The 15,668-nt window shown below is 41.4% G+C and overlaps 1 protein-coding gene and 10 non-coding genes across 14 annotated transcripts in view; 10 read left to right on the forward strand and 1 right to left on the reverse strand.

The window, feature by feature from the left end:
- The window catches only part of ZBTB37 (zinc finger and BTB domain containing 37), a 28,591-nt gene extending 19,087 nt beyond the window's left edge, over positions 1–9,504 (reverse strand). Inside the window, exons 1-4 of one of the 4 annotated variants that reach the window (XR_011467224.1) lie at positions 8,538–8,902; positions 6,564–7,520; positions 4,788–4,887; positions 4,509–4,638 (exon numbers count right to left, since the gene is read on the reverse strand). Coding sequence is in view for 3 of the 4 variants with exons in the window: in XM_070384908.1 (XP_070241009.1) it covers positions 4,788–4,887; positions 6,564–7,486 (1,023 nt within the window). In the remaining variant the exon portion in view is untranslated. Of the gene's footprint in view, positions 1–4,508; positions 4,639–4,787; positions 4,888–6,563; positions 7,524–8,537; positions 8,903–9,267 lie in introns of those variants that run through there. The other 3 variants (XM_070384908.1, XM_005890832.3, XM_070384907.1) reach the window with 3 other exon arrangements.
- Positions 9,505–9,938: 434 nt separating this feature from the next.
- LOC138991291 (small nucleolar RNA SNORD74) lies at positions 9,939–10,018 on the forward strand. The gene has a single exon (XR_011467320.1). It is a non-coding gene; the product is annotated as a small nucleolar RNA SNORD74 (small nucleolar RNA).
- A 355-nt stretch (positions 10,019–10,373) lies between these two features.
- On the forward strand, positions 10,374–10,436 carry LOC138991303 (small nucleolar RNA SNORD75). The gene has a single exon (XR_011467332.1). It is a non-coding gene; the product is annotated as a small nucleolar RNA SNORD75 (small nucleolar RNA).
- Positions 10,437–10,595: 159 nt separating this feature from the next.
- LOC138991339 (small nucleolar RNA SNORD24) lies at positions 10,596–10,677 on the forward strand. The gene has a single exon (XR_011467358.1). It is a non-coding gene; the product is annotated as a small nucleolar RNA SNORD24 (small nucleolar RNA).
- Positions 10,678–10,942: 265 nt separating this feature from the next.
- Positions 10,943–11,011, forward strand: LOC138991300 (small nucleolar RNA SNORD77). Its single transcript, XR_011467329.1, has one exon. It is a non-coding gene; the product is annotated as a small nucleolar RNA SNORD77 (small nucleolar RNA).
- A 275-nt stretch (positions 11,012–11,286) lies between these two features.
- On the forward strand, positions 11,287–11,347 carry LOC138991292 (small nucleolar RNA SNORD44). The gene has a single exon (XR_011467321.1). It is a non-coding gene; the product is annotated as a small nucleolar RNA SNORD44 (small nucleolar RNA).
- Positions 11,348–11,589: 242 nt separating this feature from the next.
- LOC138991302 (small nucleolar RNA SNORD78) lies at positions 11,590–11,654 on the forward strand. Its single transcript, XR_011467331.1, has one exon. It is a non-coding gene; the product is annotated as a small nucleolar RNA SNORD78 (small nucleolar RNA).
- Positions 11,655–11,895: 241 nt separating this feature from the next.
- LOC138991341 (small nucleolar RNA SNORD79) lies at positions 11,896–11,976 on the forward strand. Its single transcript, XR_011467360.1, has one exon. It is a non-coding gene; the product is annotated as a small nucleolar RNA SNORD79 (small nucleolar RNA).
- A 170-nt stretch (positions 11,977–12,146) lies between these two features.
- LOC138991293 (small nucleolar RNA snR60/Z15/Z230/Z193/J17) lies at positions 12,147–12,227 on the forward strand. Its single transcript, XR_011467322.1, has one exon. It is a non-coding gene; the product is annotated as a small nucleolar RNA snR60/Z15/Z230/Z193/J17 (small nucleolar RNA).
- A 668-nt stretch (positions 12,228–12,895) lies between these two features.
- Positions 12,896–12,972, forward strand: LOC138991289 (small nucleolar RNA SNORD47). Its single transcript, XR_011467318.1, has one exon. It is a non-coding gene; the product is annotated as a small nucleolar RNA SNORD47 (small nucleolar RNA).
- Positions 12,973–13,104: 132 nt separating this feature from the next.
- On the forward strand, positions 13,105–13,181 carry LOC138991340 (small nucleolar RNA SNORD81). Its single transcript, XR_011467359.1, has one exon. It is a non-coding gene; the product is annotated as a small nucleolar RNA SNORD81 (small nucleolar RNA).
- The last annotated feature ends 2,487 nt before the right edge of the window (positions 13,182–15,668 follow it).

The raw sequence follows: 15,668 nt of genomic DNA on the forward strand, positions 1-15,668 counted from the left end.
AAATAAACAAGTCTTCCTCCTATCTGAAAGCTAGAAGGGAGAGGGAATACTATATTCTTTTGAATGAATAATTGAAAAACCTTGCATTTATAAAAGCTTTGCATTTAAAATTCTGTATTAAAATATCACCACTCATAAATTTCTGATTTATCCTAATGACTTCTGAAGTCATTGTGTGTGTGTGTGTATATATATAACACATGTATGTTTTATGTATAATGTTTTGAACAAAAATTATATACATATACACAAATATATATAAGCATTTAAAGTATGTAGGAGGGAAACACATATATCTAGCAGAGGCAAAATACCAATGCAAAGAGGAGAATATGTGAAAGCTGACTCTGGATTAACTGGAGAAAGATGAATCTAGCAATTAATCTTACATCCTTTTCTTGAACTTCTAAAAATGCATTTTATCTCCTTTCACATTTGTTAGCCAATAGTGCTCTTCAGTATTTCCAACAGAAGAGAGGCAGTTCTCAGCAGGTTTGGGAAGCAGTATGTAAAGAAAAGCATGGACTGGTAAGGCTTTAGATGATTCTGATTTATTTCATATAACATTTCTGCTCTAATTCACTGGATAATCAAAACTGAACTCACATAAAGAATGAGGGATTATCCCAATAAAAGGTCCTGGATGAGCACTGACAGAGCACAGAACAACTTCTCTGAGGCTTAGTTTCCTCATCCATAAAATAAAGTTAGCGTATGTTTTGCCAATTCTATTATATTCTTATGAGAATCAAATATGATAACAGTATACCTTGAGATGTCCCTGAAAGCCTCTGGTTATACTTTACAGCAATTTAAGAGTGTTGGAACCTGGGTTTAAATCTGGGAACTTCCCTGGTGGTCCAGTGGATAAGACTCCATGCTTCCAGTTCAGGGGACCCAGGTTCGATCCCTGGTCAGTGAAGTAAGATCCCACATCCTGCAACTAAGCCTGCATGCTTCACCTAGTGGTCCTGCACACTCTAGAGCCAGCACACCACAGGGAGAGAAGTCCATGCACCACAACGAAGACCCAGCGCAACCCCATCCCCCAAAAAAGGAACAAGCAAACAAAAAATCTCCATCCCACTTATTATTTGATTTTGAACAAGTTATCTAACTACTCTGTGCATCAGCCTCTCCATTTGTAAAATGAATATAATAGCATCTACCTTGAGCAGATGCTATGAGCACTGAATGAATTAATAAAGTGCTTAGCATAACTCAATGTTAGCTATTATTAAACATTACAAAAATTGCTAATACTATTCATAATCTTGAGGATACCAATTCCCTAAAAAAAAAAGGCCTAACTTTAAGGAAAATAGTGTCATAGCAGTACTGTCCACAAAAAGAAAGTAAATTTGTTCTAGTTATCTATCATGAACCATAATCAGAAAACTCACACATTATGATCAATTTCACCTAAAAATTACTGCAATAAAGTTGCAATAAAAGAGCAAATAAATGAGCATAAAATGTAGATTGGTCCTTGTCATAGGAAACAATGTCTCTTTGGTAGTTTTATTCCTTTGAACTCTAAAAAGAAGCAAGGACAAAAACAGCTGCCACCTAGTTGTCTCTGTCACAAAGAGCTGGATCAGGCTTCCCTGGTGGTCCAGGGTTAAGAATCTGCCTGCCAATGCATGGGACACACATTTGATCCTGGTTTGGGAAGACTCTACATGCCTTGGAGCAACTAAGCCCTCATGCCACACTACTGAGCCCACAGGCTGAGACTACTGAAGCCTGAGCGCCCTAGAGCCTAGACTCCGCAACGAGAGAAGCTACTGCAGTGAGAGGCCCGAGCACTGCAACTAGTGAGGAGCCTCTGCCTGTCGCAACTAGAGAAAGCCCATTCACAATGATGAATACCCAGTGCAGCCATAAATAGATGAATAAATAAAAGTTGAGTTTTAATGAGGTGGATGAAACTGGTGCCTATTATACAGAGTGACATAAGAGAGAAAGAAAAACACCAATACAGTATACTAACGCATATATATGGAATTTTAGGAAGATGGTAACGATAACCCTGTATGCGAGACAGCAAAAGAGACACAGATGTGTAGAACAGTCTTTTGGACTCTGTGGGAGAGGGAGAGAGTGGGATGATTTGGGAGAATGGCATTGAAACATGTATAATAGTCCAGGTTCGATGCATGATACAGGATGCTTGGGGCTGGTGCACTGGGATGACCCAGAGGGATGGTACAGGGAGAGAGGTGGGAGGGGGGTTCAGGATGGGGGACACGTGTATACCCATGGCGGATTCATGTCGATGTATGGCAGAACCAATACAATACTGTAAAGTAATTAGCCTCCAATTAAAATAAATAAATTTGTATTTTAAAAAAAGTGGATAATTTCACTTTTTCCACTTGGCAATTCCCTAGTAGACTGTAAACTCTTTACACACAGGGACAATCCTACATTGCTGAATATGCTAGAACCTGACAGTCCCTGATATGTAGCTGGTATTCAAGAACTGTTTTCTAAATGAATTATTCCATACAATGAATAAATTCCATATAAATGGATGCTTTCCATATTTTCTAAAACAAATACCCGTCTAGATTCTTGACAAGGGCTTCATAGCTGTCCACAATCCCAATCTTCAGTTACTAATCAGAGACTCGAAGAACTGAAGGGAATTCAAAAATCATCTGATTAGTTCTTAATTTTATTTAATGATCTCTAAAACTGAGGACTTAATTTAGTAGCTGTCTCTTTATTGGGCCCCTTTTCAGTAATTTTAGCTATTCAGAACTACTTAGAGGTAAAACGACTCCCATTTAGTGGCACTTGATAAGACAACACGAGATACTAAGAAGATCAGAAAATGTGGGCTTTGCTATCAAGGAGATTTCAATTTAGGAGACAAATTAATGTAAATCAGAAAATCATTTATATGAGTCAGTAGAGAATTAGGAAAAAATTACACGTTGCCACGTGTAAATGCTATAGTGGTTTAAGAAGGGGAGATCAAAAGGGACAGTTAGGACAGATGGAACTAAGAGTCGGGCCTTGCGTGGACCCAGATGCCTGAGTGAGTATCCCTGACTCAAGGGGCAGAGACAGAAGTTTGATGTGGTTCTGAGGCATAGAATCTTTCTGTTTGGGATGGTTAATGCTGATGAACGGTAGGAAAAGCCAGGTTTGAAAGATTATAAATGACTTAGAAAATCAGGCCAAGTATTTTAACCTTCCTATGAAAGAAAAAGGAAAAACACAGAATGTTTAGAATAAAGGAGTGCCCTTAGTAGTCTTTTCCAGTCAAATCACGCTTATAATCAAGAAGCTCTTCAAACCTATCAAAATTTGTTCTTAGTATAATGTAAGTCATGTCCTGTTTTGGTTCTCTGTGGTGAGAAAACAATAACTGGTGAGTAGACTCACCATAATAAACTTTCATGCATGTCAAGGCATATCTTACACTCATCTTTTAATATCAATTCCAGACAATACTACTTATCTTCTATTTCTTTACAGCCTGTTCCTTCTGTTTCAGTCTGGTAAATACCCTTGTAGAATTCCAAGTTTTACTCCTATCCTATTCACATATGGAATAAATTATCTCTTTCTAGTTACTTTAAAAACCACACTTAAACTCTCCTGAGTAACACTTTCCTTAAGCAGATACTGATTCCTGTAACTGCATTTTAAGCACTCCTATTCCCACAACACCATTACTTAAGTTTATATAGTCTTATCTGTATGTGTTTTGTGTATTTGTTAGTTTGTCTTATGCCCACATTAAATTGTAAGGTTGGTCTCACTGCTTTATTTATTTTTACAATAGTTTTGGTCACATAATCATCACATTCTATTGGAGAGATGAGAAGAAAAAGAGCCCTAATAATACGAGTAAATTTACTTTTCCTTCAAGTTCATAAACACTTTTTATGACACCTTACTAAAACTAAAAAATTCTTTCATGGTTACAATTCCTTTTCTGGTACCAAACAGCATGATAATATACACATAGATACAGTTGATAATAATGTCTTGCTGCTGTTACTACACTATATACATAATAAACATCCAATGGTTTAGATAAAAATTTAAAAAGATACTATCAGTATTGTGCAGAAGATAAAAAATTAGCTACGTAATCTTAATCTACCAGTGTTTCCTTTTAAAGGGCCACAGTGTTTATAATTTATTGTGCTCTACTTGGTGAGTTCACAAACTTTTTAAAAACCAATCTTCAAATGATAGACACCTGTGAGAAAATATAAACAAAAATATCAACCAACTACATACTTATACTATTTGCTAAGGAGTCACAAATTAAAGACATCATTTCTATCCTCTCAAACATTTTAGTCTAACAAGACATTTAGGAAGAAAATAAATGAAAGGATACAAACATACTAAAAAGCAAGCAGGATATAAAAGGCATAAGCAATTTGTTTACAAAGACACAATACATATCAACTAGTAAATATGTAGTCTTATAACCACATATGTACAAAATCAAACTTTCTCCATCCCAGGTCCTAAATTACCTGCATGAAGTTTTCAGAGGTTATTTTTATTACACTTAGGGCTACAGACTGGCTCCTATAATCAGGAAAGAGTTCCACAATCTTATCCTTTTCTACTTCCCAAACTCTGCTGACACCAAAAGTGCATTTCCTGCATGCTCACAAGCAAAAATAAAGAGAAAAGTCATCAAATGCAGCATTTATTTAACAAAACATCTTTCCTTTCTTATTCGTTATGCTATGTTCACACACAGTGGCAATTTCTTCAACCACCGCAGCAATCTCAAATCCACTACATACCTGGGAAGTGGGTTGCTTAGGTTCATCCATTCTCCCAGGAGACTCACTTCTGGCTCTGTGTCTCTCCGTCAAGGGAACAACACTGCCGGAGGGGCTAAATCTGTTGGAAGAGGAGCAAAAAGGGGACTAACAGGAAAGTAGTGTCGAGGAGCTTAAAAACTGCTGACGTCTGCCTCCTTTATAGTCTAGGAAGGGGGAACAAATCGAACAACAGATTTCTAAGAAGTCCTTCCATGGAGTCAATATAGAATCATATGCAATAAGAAGGCTTCTCAGGTGGCGCCAGTGGTAAAGAACCTGCTTGCCAATGCAGGACACATAAGATACACAGGTTTGATCCCTAGGTCAGGAAGACCCCTGCAGGATTGCATGGCAACCCACTCCAGTATTCTTGCCTGGAGAATCCCACCGACAGAGGAGCCTGGCTACAGTCCATGGGGTCACACACAGTTGGACACGACTGAAGCGACTTAGCACGTTGGCATGAAATAAGACAAGTTTGCCCTACTAAATTTTTAAGAAATAAAAAATGACACAGCTGATAGACCATATGATCTGGTGAAGCTAAGGCTAAATATAAGCTTCTATCCTTATGTTAAGTACTAGAAAACCAAAAAGGAATAAATTAAAACTAGGTCTTTTGTTTCTTCTATGTAAATTTTAGGTTTTTGGTTAATCCTTTCCCCAAGTCCCATGATAATTTGCTATATATTTCAGATACAGACCGTGGAGATCAAAAACCTTTGCCTTTAAAGCTATTTAATTCCTGACACAGTTCTAACAAGGGGGACAACAATGCTCATACAGGTGACAGTAAGTATTAGGCTCAAGAATATTTTAACTATGAAAGACAGAAGAAGGAAAATACTCAAACCAAGACCAACTGAAGTAGATACAGTATATCCTCTCTGAATTTATGACACATTTATCTCTCAAGAACAGATGCAAACCAAAGGAATAGCTTCTTTAGTTACCACTGTTCATTCACTCAATTTTAAACTTTTAAGAAAGGAAAAGAATATTACCAATCTAAGTTGGTAATACTTTTCTCTTTAAGACTTTCTTTCAACTTAGATTAAAATTATTGTTATTTACCCCCAAAAGAAACAATCACAATGTATTGCAAAGAGAAAAGTAAGGCATAGCGCATAGTAGCACTGGTGAAAAAAAGAAACTCTCAGGTTTATGGTAGCAGCTGTCATCAATGAAAGAAATGGAAAAGATATAGTCAAATGACAAGTGAAAAAAAGGAATGAAAAACACTCAAAAAGCTTTTCTTTGGAATTACTGTGATTACACTAAAAAGAACCATCACTGCTAGTACCATACTTCCTCAAATTTGGTAGCAGGGGAGGCAAAGAAAGGTAAACTGCTACAAAGGAAAATGAGACTCCCAGAGGCCACCTACCTGTGTGAGACCATACCAAGGAAGGGCAACGCTGTCAGATTCACAGCTGATGATCAGCTCTCTTCCTCAATTCTGAAGAGGCCCTGGCAATTACTGATCCTAGTGTGACTGCAGATGCTATTCTGATTCATGAAGTGTCTAACTTTACCATAGTTCTCACAACACTGTGAACACTTCAGGAGTAGAAGCTTCCTGCTTTAAAAAAATTAGAATGCAAGTCTTTTGGCACACTTTCAGTTTCCCCAACATAAACTTATTTTGACGAAGAACATCAAGTAAGGAAGAAGATGCTCTTTGTGTCACACAGAGGGCCTGCTTTAGCTATGTCTACACAGTAAGCCACTAGATGGGCAAACAAAACAACTTACCTGTCAATCTCACTGCTTGTTGGCCTAGCCACCTTGGCTCCTGAAGATCCTAAAGCATAATTTTCCTGTCCTACAGAACCATGGCCTGTGGTGTCAATCACCATGGCCGTGACTTCCTCTGCACTACTCCCATCTTCTCCGGAAGGCTGATTCTCAGGCCCAAGCCACTCCTCTAGATTTTCCGTTTTGATGTGTACTGCTCCCAGGACTCTAACTTCATCGTCACTCCGGGCTCCTCGGTCTGCTACCCCTGTCTCCACGTACCACTGTCCTGCTCGGTTGATTCGAAGAATGGGTTCCCGGCTCTCTACATCAGAACTCTGTTCAATAATCTGCGGGCTGGTGGACTCCTCGGGAGGACTGAGCTCCCGTATATCCAGGACAGCACTCACCTGACCTCGCCGGTTTCCCTTGGGGGTATTATGTCGGGGGCTGAGGGAGCGGTTTAGATTTGGTGTAACTCTGTGAGACTCCGGAGGTCCCTCTGCATGCTTGGTCCTCGTTTGACTTAATTCGGCTTCAACCTCAGCCACGTTAATTTTGAAATGAATGCCCTCCAGGATCTGGGTACATTTGTCTATAATGTGCTGCATCTGCAGAAAACTGGCAGCGGTCAGGTAGCTGATGATATCTGCCAGTTGCAGGCAGATCCGCCCCGTGTAACAGAAAGAAAGGAGCTGTTCAAAAACAGTAGGGTTCTTGATGACTGATATGGAGACAGTACTCATCTCATTCAAGGACATATGATCCCGGAAGTAGGGGGAGCTGGCAGCCAGGACCACTTTGTGAGCCCGAAAAGCTTGTCCTTGCACGTTGACCACGATGTCACAGAGACGGCCCTGCATGCGCAGCTGGTTCAGATGGCTCAGGACAGAGTTGCTGAAGTCAGGGATCTCCAGTTGTATGTTCCCACTTTTCTCCATGGTCGTGCCTGAGGGTGTAGGCAGGCATTCAACCCTGCTGCGAGAGAAAACCGAACCCTCATCAGTAATTACAACCACTCCTTTGCAATTCAAACCTATTTTAAAATATTATTCAGTGAAATTTCAATTTCACTGCTTGAAATTTCAAAATCTCCAAGTAGATTAAGATACCTTCCTTATGTTTAATATGGAAAAGAAATAGCAACAGGTTTAGTAGGTTAGGTTTCTAAGCAAGATACCATTACAACCAAAAACATTAAGACTCCTAAAAATTCAAGTTATGCCCATACTTTCCTTATTAACAAACTATGTAACATCAAAACTGAAGTTCAACAGAATAGAGGGGATAAAAAACCAGTGTGACAATTTTTATTTTCTAAATGTTGATCATAACGTATTTGCATACAATATAATGAAGCAGCTTTCTGAATAGATTTAATTATACACAGGTGGGAAATCTGAACATTTTACTACTTGCTGCATGAATTAACGTTTACTATTTTACAAAGTGACCAATATCCCACATAAACCATTATTTCTAAGCTGAAGAGTCAGAGCCCACACAAAAAGACTTTGGGTTTAGCACTTGGAGGGAGATGCTAGGTTAGGAAAAACTCCAAGTTTTGTCAGCACGAAAATAAAGATTACCTGAAGACGTTTACCCTCAGGATTAGGAAAGGGTAGATAAAGCTGCCTCTACCTAAATCCAAAGTTGGAATTTTCAGGGTGGTAATACTTTGATTCTAAAGTTTAGTTGCCCAAAGCTGGTGAAAAACAGCATTTGCTAAGTATGGCCAATATTTTTACTTTAAAAGATTTTTTAAAAAACAAGCCTGTAACTGCATCCAATAATCTTCACCGGTTGAGAGTAGTCTGCATAAATCCCATTAGAAAGACACTGACTTGAGCACACGTAGTTACCTAAGATCTGAAAGTTCAGTAAGTTATCCTGACAAGCTCACAGTATTGCCCGAAATTACAACACACTTATCAGTAAATAGGGAAGTGTATGTATACACTGCGTTCAAGAACCAACTTTAGTCAATCTGACCTTTTTCCAAAGCGTTTTTGTTTGTTTTGAAACTTTTAATCCAATAAGAGCCTCTGTCGATGCCATCATGAATTCAGATGTTTATTTTGGAGCCTACACCAGCGCCTTTTTTTTGTTTGTTCTTTCCGGCAATTCCCCAGTGAGGAGGAAGCCCCTGGAGTAAGGTCTTTTTCTACCGTCGGCACTGGAGGGGTGAGAGCTGCAAGAGGGAGAATCGGGAACGGCATGGGGTTGGCCACTCCGGTATTCAAGTGGCTTTAGTCCGCGGTGGGAAGCGTGGGGAACGGAGAACAGGCAAAGGGGCGAAATGTCACTGAGGTGCGGGGGCGGAGAGCAGAGGAAGGCGAGCGGATCCGGAGCGAGCAATCAGGTGAGGGTAGAGGACCGGGAAGGGGGCGGCGCCCCGGGACCCGGTCCAGGCGGCAGGCGTAAGCGGGCGGGGAGCTGCCCAGAGGTGGGTGTGTGTATCTGGGTGTGTCGGGCTGCGGTGGGGGAGGGGGCCGCCCATCCCGGGGTCCTGAGGGAGGGGCCCACGAGGGGGCGGGTCCCGCAGCTCGACGCGGCCCGGGGCCAAGAGGGTGGAAGGTCTCCGGGTTCCTTGAGGCGGGGTGGAAGGAAGTGGCTGAGCGCCCCAGGGGCAGGCTGCGGCGGAGACCGGGCGAGGCGGCCCCAGTGCAGGGCAGCGGGACTACCGTGTGGGGCCCGAGCCCAGTCAAAGAGCAGCACCTACCTCCGGGGGTGGAAATGGGCCGGAATGGGCCGGAACACCGTCCCGGAAGTGAAACCCCCCACCCCCTCCCCCGGAGCGGGCGACGTGCCGGAAGGAAATCACTCACCCTTATACCGCCCCCCTTCCCCCTCCCCCAGCGCTTTCCGTCCCTCGCGCCCCCTCCCCTCTCTTCCCCTCCTCCTCAGTCTGTAGGAGGGCGGGAATCCTGCATCACGTGGGCAACTGTATCCCCGCCCACAACGGCGAGGTGAGGCGGGGCCGAGGGCGGGGCTGAGGGGCGGGCTTGGAGGACTGAACGGGGGTGCGGATAGAAGAGGAGGAGACTGAGGCGGGGGGGGAGGGGCTGAAGCCGTCTCTGGCGGAGAGTGTGCGTCATGACGTCATGGCGCAGAATACTTATATACAGGCGCCTGGTCGCCATCTCGGTCTTTCGTGGCTGCGAGCCGGTTGTTCCCCGTTTTTGTATGCTGCTAAGTAAGTACTTAGCCTGAGTCCTCCAGCCCTTAGCAGTTTGGGTATCCTTGAGTTGGCTGGTATGCCTAGGCCACTTGCAGGCCTTCGCAGGGCTCTCTCAAGATGAGATGGTGGAGGATTGCGAGTTGAGTGCGGGGAGGATCTAGTTTATACTCTGTTGATTATAGGGCCTAACTGCGGGAAAAACCGCAGCTCGTTTGCTCTGCCTCTGATGAAGCCTGTGTTGGTAGGGACATCTGAGATTGTTGATGAATGCCAACGGCTCTGATGGCGGCGTAACCCGACTCACCGGATGGGTCTTTGTTAATAACCTGGGAATGAACCTTCCTCGGTCTCCTGTTCTCGGGAAGGCCACGTGGTTCTTTAAATGGCGGCGTTTCGCATTGCACCATTTTGTCATCGTCTAACCTTAATTTTGAGGGGTTCTCATGCAGTTATGGATGTGTAAACGATTTGTGTACATGATATGTAAGTGACGTAAACTTACAGCAAAATACATTTTAAAAATTCCTCAACCTTTTCTTAGGAAACGCGGCAGGCATGACTCCAGTGTGGATTTTGATGGCTTCTGGTGGGCAGGTAAGAAACTGCTGGATACGGTGGGAAGCGTGAAATCTTAGACGTGGTCTTTAAGCCTGTGATGGTTTACAGAGTAGTGGACAGAAGGGATTTCTGAAAATTTATATTCTGAGGCTTAAATACTTGAGGCAATGATTAGCTTAGCACCACAGTATGTTTCATTGTATACTCTTTGTCTGTTTTCTAGTTGTGTACCAGAAGGATGACAACTACTGCTGTGGTGAGTTACTGAAATTCCCTTGCAAGGGAAAGTTAGGTTGAAAGTCCCCTGAATGTGCCACAATGATGAGAGTTTATTTGCTACTCTTGACTGTGAGGATGACGAGAATTATTACCACCATTATTCTAACTGAGGCACACGAAATGGCTGTTCAGAGCGCGCAGAGATTGCACCTACCTTGACATGAAACTTTCTTCCCAGGTCTTAAAGCTCAAGCTTGATGCTGTATCTATGAGCAGACAGGTGAGAAACCATTTTTTAATTACCATGAATTTTTTTCAAAAAGGGACTAGTGAGTGCCAGGCGGATACTGGTGCTTATATTAGGAACTTCTCCCTTTTCAAATGTTAATCTTTGCGTCCTTTTATTATAATGAATACTAGGGGGAATCTGAAGAAACAGATACTGTGATGGTTGCATAGTTCAACAGATACGAATCATGAAAGAGAAACCATTTTATCTGATGTATCTGATTTAGTAAAACTTGCTGATAGTAGATGTAAACTACTACTACTGATCTGGTTTCTCTTTGTTTGTAGCCATTAAGCAGACTTGACTGGAAGTTGAAGAGGTAAGTAAAATTTCCAGTGAACTAAACATTGGTGACTGGGCAAACACGACAGAATGCCACTAATGATTTTTGGGTTGCCTTCCAATGCACAGGAAGCAGTCCTACCTTGAAATGTTTGAAAAGTGTACTGAAAGCATTAGATAAAAGCCAGGTCCTTGTCCTTTCTTAAAAACAGCCTGTGTGATGATAAGCAAATGCTGACTGAATATGAAGGTCTTAATTAGCTCTATCTGATTTCAGGCATTTAAAAAATTTGTGGGGTGAAAATTTGTCTTTGGCTATTAGAAAACCACTCTTTTATTTCTTAGGTGAACTTGAATCCTTGACCTGTCAAAAGCAGTTGGCCTTTTTGGTGAGTATTAATGGCAAAAACATTGTTATAGAGACTGCTGATGAAGTTGAATGTTTAACTACCAAGCTAATCTGCCTGGTTTGTAATTGCATGTCGAGCATGGTATGAAAAGGATGGAGAGGGTTTTTGCAATGATGTTGAGCAAATGTCTGACCTGAAATTAGCATGTTGACAAGTCTAACTCTGAAGAACCCTTTGACAAAACACTTGAGGATTTAACAATAAGATTGACCTTTTAATGAAAAGGTCTTTTTCCTTACAGATGATGGCTACATGTTTTTTTCTATGGATGACTTCTTTGGGGTAAGACACGAAAACACTCACTACTGGCATTTGGGCTTACATTGTTTCTGAAATGTGCTGGTCCAAGTAGTTGACGTTTGATAGTGTTCTCTGATGGACAGATCAATCTTGCCTAATTATTAAGCAAGGTACTGTTGGTGATGATTTTTATAATAAAACAGATGGGAATCTCTCTGAAAAAGAATGAAGTTTTTAAAAACTGAAACAGTATCTTGAATCAGTATCAGTAGTATTTTGAAATCTATTACTACTTATTTTAAAAGTAACTTAATTTCTGCAGGTGTGAAGAGAGGTAGAGACTACGTCCATGCAAGGAACCAAGAGTTCTAACCAAAGGTATGGAAGTCTCAAATTTGGTTTTTGTGTTTTGTGATTTAAAGCCGATACAATGATGAAAACATAGTTCAGCAGACTAACAGTGATGAGCAAATACTGTCTTTCGCTCCTATCTGATGTATCTGGCTGCAACAATTCTGTTTTATACCTTTGAAAGTGGAAATTAGTCATATTAGTCTGTCTCACTGAAATGTTCAGGATTTGGATAAGTATAATGTAAGTGTCCTATATAGTTAATTTCAGGATTAGGAGTTAACATTTTGATAAGAACAGGCTAAAACTGAGGAAATTTCCATGTCATAACTGTAGACAACACCAGAATGAGTAGTTGATGTTTGATAGTAACTTTTTAGAGCAGTTCAGGTTCACAGCAAAATGGAACAGTAACTTCCTATGTAGCATCCTCATCTCACTATCAACATCTAGCATGAGATTGGCACGTCAGATTCTGAATCTAGGGCTACAGTCCGTGTGATCACGGCTGAGCTTGTACACTGCATATTGACTTGCACTGGAGTTAAATCAAGGTGTTGTATATTCTGGGTTTGGCCAAATGTATCATGAGAAAGATTCACTTTGCCCAGAACAGACTCACTGACCTAGAATTTTTTTTGAAAAATGTTAAAATGGGAGAAAGGGCAAATTTTTAAATGAAGATTTTAATGGCATCATATATACAAGGCCATGTTGTAAATGAACGTCTTTATTGTTCATTTTCAATCAGGCAGATGTTTTGTTGTCCTGAAGATTTCAAGGTAAGTTATTTTCTGGTATTTTTGATGAGTTATAAGGTAACCAGTGATGTGATGATTCTGCCAAATGAATAGAATGATATCAACCAAAAAACCGTTCCATTTTGATTCTGAGGTTACTTTAGCAACAAGTATCACATTTTTTTTTTCGTTTACTGTGATTTAACATATGGTTGTGTCTTTTCAGGGCATTTATGATACCAGTCAGATAGAACAGGTGAGCCTTGAAAATAACTGTACTGTTTTGTTTAAGAATATGTGATGATCTCAGCCCAACTTGAACTCTCTCACTGATGCCTTGATGATGTTCAAAGATCTGATATTCTGTGTGTATCCCAAATGGCATTAGAATTGAAACATGGAAAGGGGACTAAAAATGGCTTCTCTGTTGTTACAGGCAGCGTGATGGATGCACATGGGATAGAAGAGCAAACAGCTATTAATTGACTGCTGCTCTGCATAGCTTTTGGGATCCTAGCTTCCTGACAAGGGATCAAACCTGTGACTGCTGCAGTGGAAGCTCAGCGCTAACCATTGGACCCCAGGAAATTGTCCAGCTTTCTATTTTAATAAATGTTTATAAATCATTCTGAAGTATGCTCATTTTAATTTCATAAGGTGTAGGTAGGAAAATAGGACACTTGTAATCAAGAAGATCCCATGGCATGTTTTTTGAGATCTTTAAGGTAAATACTGCAGTTGTAACATCCTTCTCTAGAAAATGGATACTGGTTTTGCAGATGTTGGGGGTGAGTGTGGTTCAAGTTAATGAGAAAATTAATTAGTGAGTTGCTAATTCCTAAATTACCAAGGAAACCATTAGCTCTGGCAACATCCAAAAGTGTAAGTACCTGCTAATCGAATTTAAGCTTTATAATTTGGCACTCAGGTGTGTAGCCACATTAAGTTGGGGTTTAAGTCTTGGTTGCTTGCCAAAACATTTAAGTTCCTAATAGCTAAAATAGCCAAAAATTCAGTTAATATTAGAAAGCTTAGCAGTTTGGGATTTATTTCTGTAAAAGGTTGACATTTTTTTTTTGGCCACACTGGTTGATCACTGTTGACCCAGGGATCAAACCTGGACCAGGACGGTAAACCTGAGTATACTATATTACATGCAGATTCTTTACTGGCTGAGCCACCAGGGAAGCCTCAAGTCTCATTACCTAGCACTAGGGGTCCACTATAGACCCTCAGATTCAATCCCCGAGTTGGGAAGATACCTTGGAGAAAGAAATGGCAGCCAGCTCCAGTATTGCCAGGTGTGCTCTGGCCCATGGGGTCACAAAGTTGGACAGGACTAAGTGCATATAGTATTACAGTAGGCCCTGATGTGGATTTTGAAACTTCAGTTTGAACGTTTATTTCTTGGAATATTCTAGACCATGACAGTTTGAATTAGCCTTAAGATATTCTGGGCATAAAGATATTCATGATGCAGAAAACAATACATTGTAAAGCAATTATCCAATGTCCAGAAGGATCTTACCTGGTGGCCGAGACGGGAAAGAATGCCCTTGCAATTGGGAGAGTTTGATCCCTGGGTTGTGAAGATCCCCTGGGGAAGGAAATGGCAACCCACTCCAGTGTTATTGCTTGGAGAATACCCACAGACCATGCTTGACAGTCCATGGGGTCACAGTCAGACATGCCTCAGGGAGTAAGCAAAGCATGGTTATAACCACTGTTCAACTAAGCTCTTCCATCCATGAGATTTTCCAAGCAAGAACACTGGAGTGGGTTTCCTTAGCCATTGTTAGCTCTAAGATACTGAGAAATAAGTCGTGTTCGGCTCGTGCGATTCCATGGACTGTGCCCACCAGGCTCCTCTGTCCATTGGATTCTCCAGGCAGGAATACCGGAGTGGTAGAGAAAAAACCCCTAAGCAAACAAAGGTATTTTGGGCCAAAGTACTGAAACCTCGCTTAGAGTTTACAATTAGGTTGTGTGCTTCAAAACCCTGGTTGTGTTATTTCCGATTTATGATCCCCTGTGTTTCAGCATAAGCCTCTTTTTGCCCTGACAGGACTGAACGACTGATAGCAACATGGCATTGTATGAACCTCTGGGGACTTGGGGTGTGGTGTCTAGGCTACAGTAATTCTTTGGATTTAGGGAGTCACTTGTAACTCATTTTCAGGACAGAAAGACATTATTGTGGTCAGGATTAGGCTCTAAACAGTGAATCGAAAGTTACATTTAGAAAGTAGGTATTGTACTTGTGGGATAAATAAATGTAAAATTGCATTTTCTTAACTAACAAAGGGCATCTATAAATTACACTGAGAAAGGGTAGGCAGAGCTGGACACCTTTGTCATAAGATCTCTGCCAGCAAGGATTTTTCTGGCTCCAGAGTACATCCACAAATGGGAAAAGATAGGGTTAAGGGACAAACTAGGGAAAAGCTCCACCTCCCTGATAAGCTCAACTGGTAAAGAATCCGCCTGCAATGCAGGACACCTGGGTTCGAGCCCTGGGTTGGGAAGATCCCCTGGAGAAGGGAAAGGCCACCCACTCCAGTATTCTGGCCTGGAGAATTCCATGAACTGTACAGTCTATGGGGTAGCAAAGAGTTGGACACGACTGAGCGACTTTCACTCAAAAGACCCTGATGCTAAAGGTGGGAGGAGAAGGGGATGACAGGATGAGACAGTTGGATGGCATTAACGACTCAATGGACATGAGTTTGAGCAAATTCTGGGAGCTGATGATGGACAGAGAAGCCTGTCCATGTGTGCTGCAGTCCATGGGGTTCAGAGTTGGACACAACTGGGCGACTGAACAGCATCATGAAGGACATGCACTCTTCACAG

Source organism: Bos mutus, chromosome 16 (assembly GCF_027580195.1).
Source record: "Bos mutus isolate GX-2022 chromosome 16, NWIPB_WYAK_1.1, whole genome shotgun sequence".
Lineage (NCBI taxonomy): Eukaryota > Metazoa > Chordata > Mammalia > Artiodactyla > Bovidae > Bos > Bos mutus.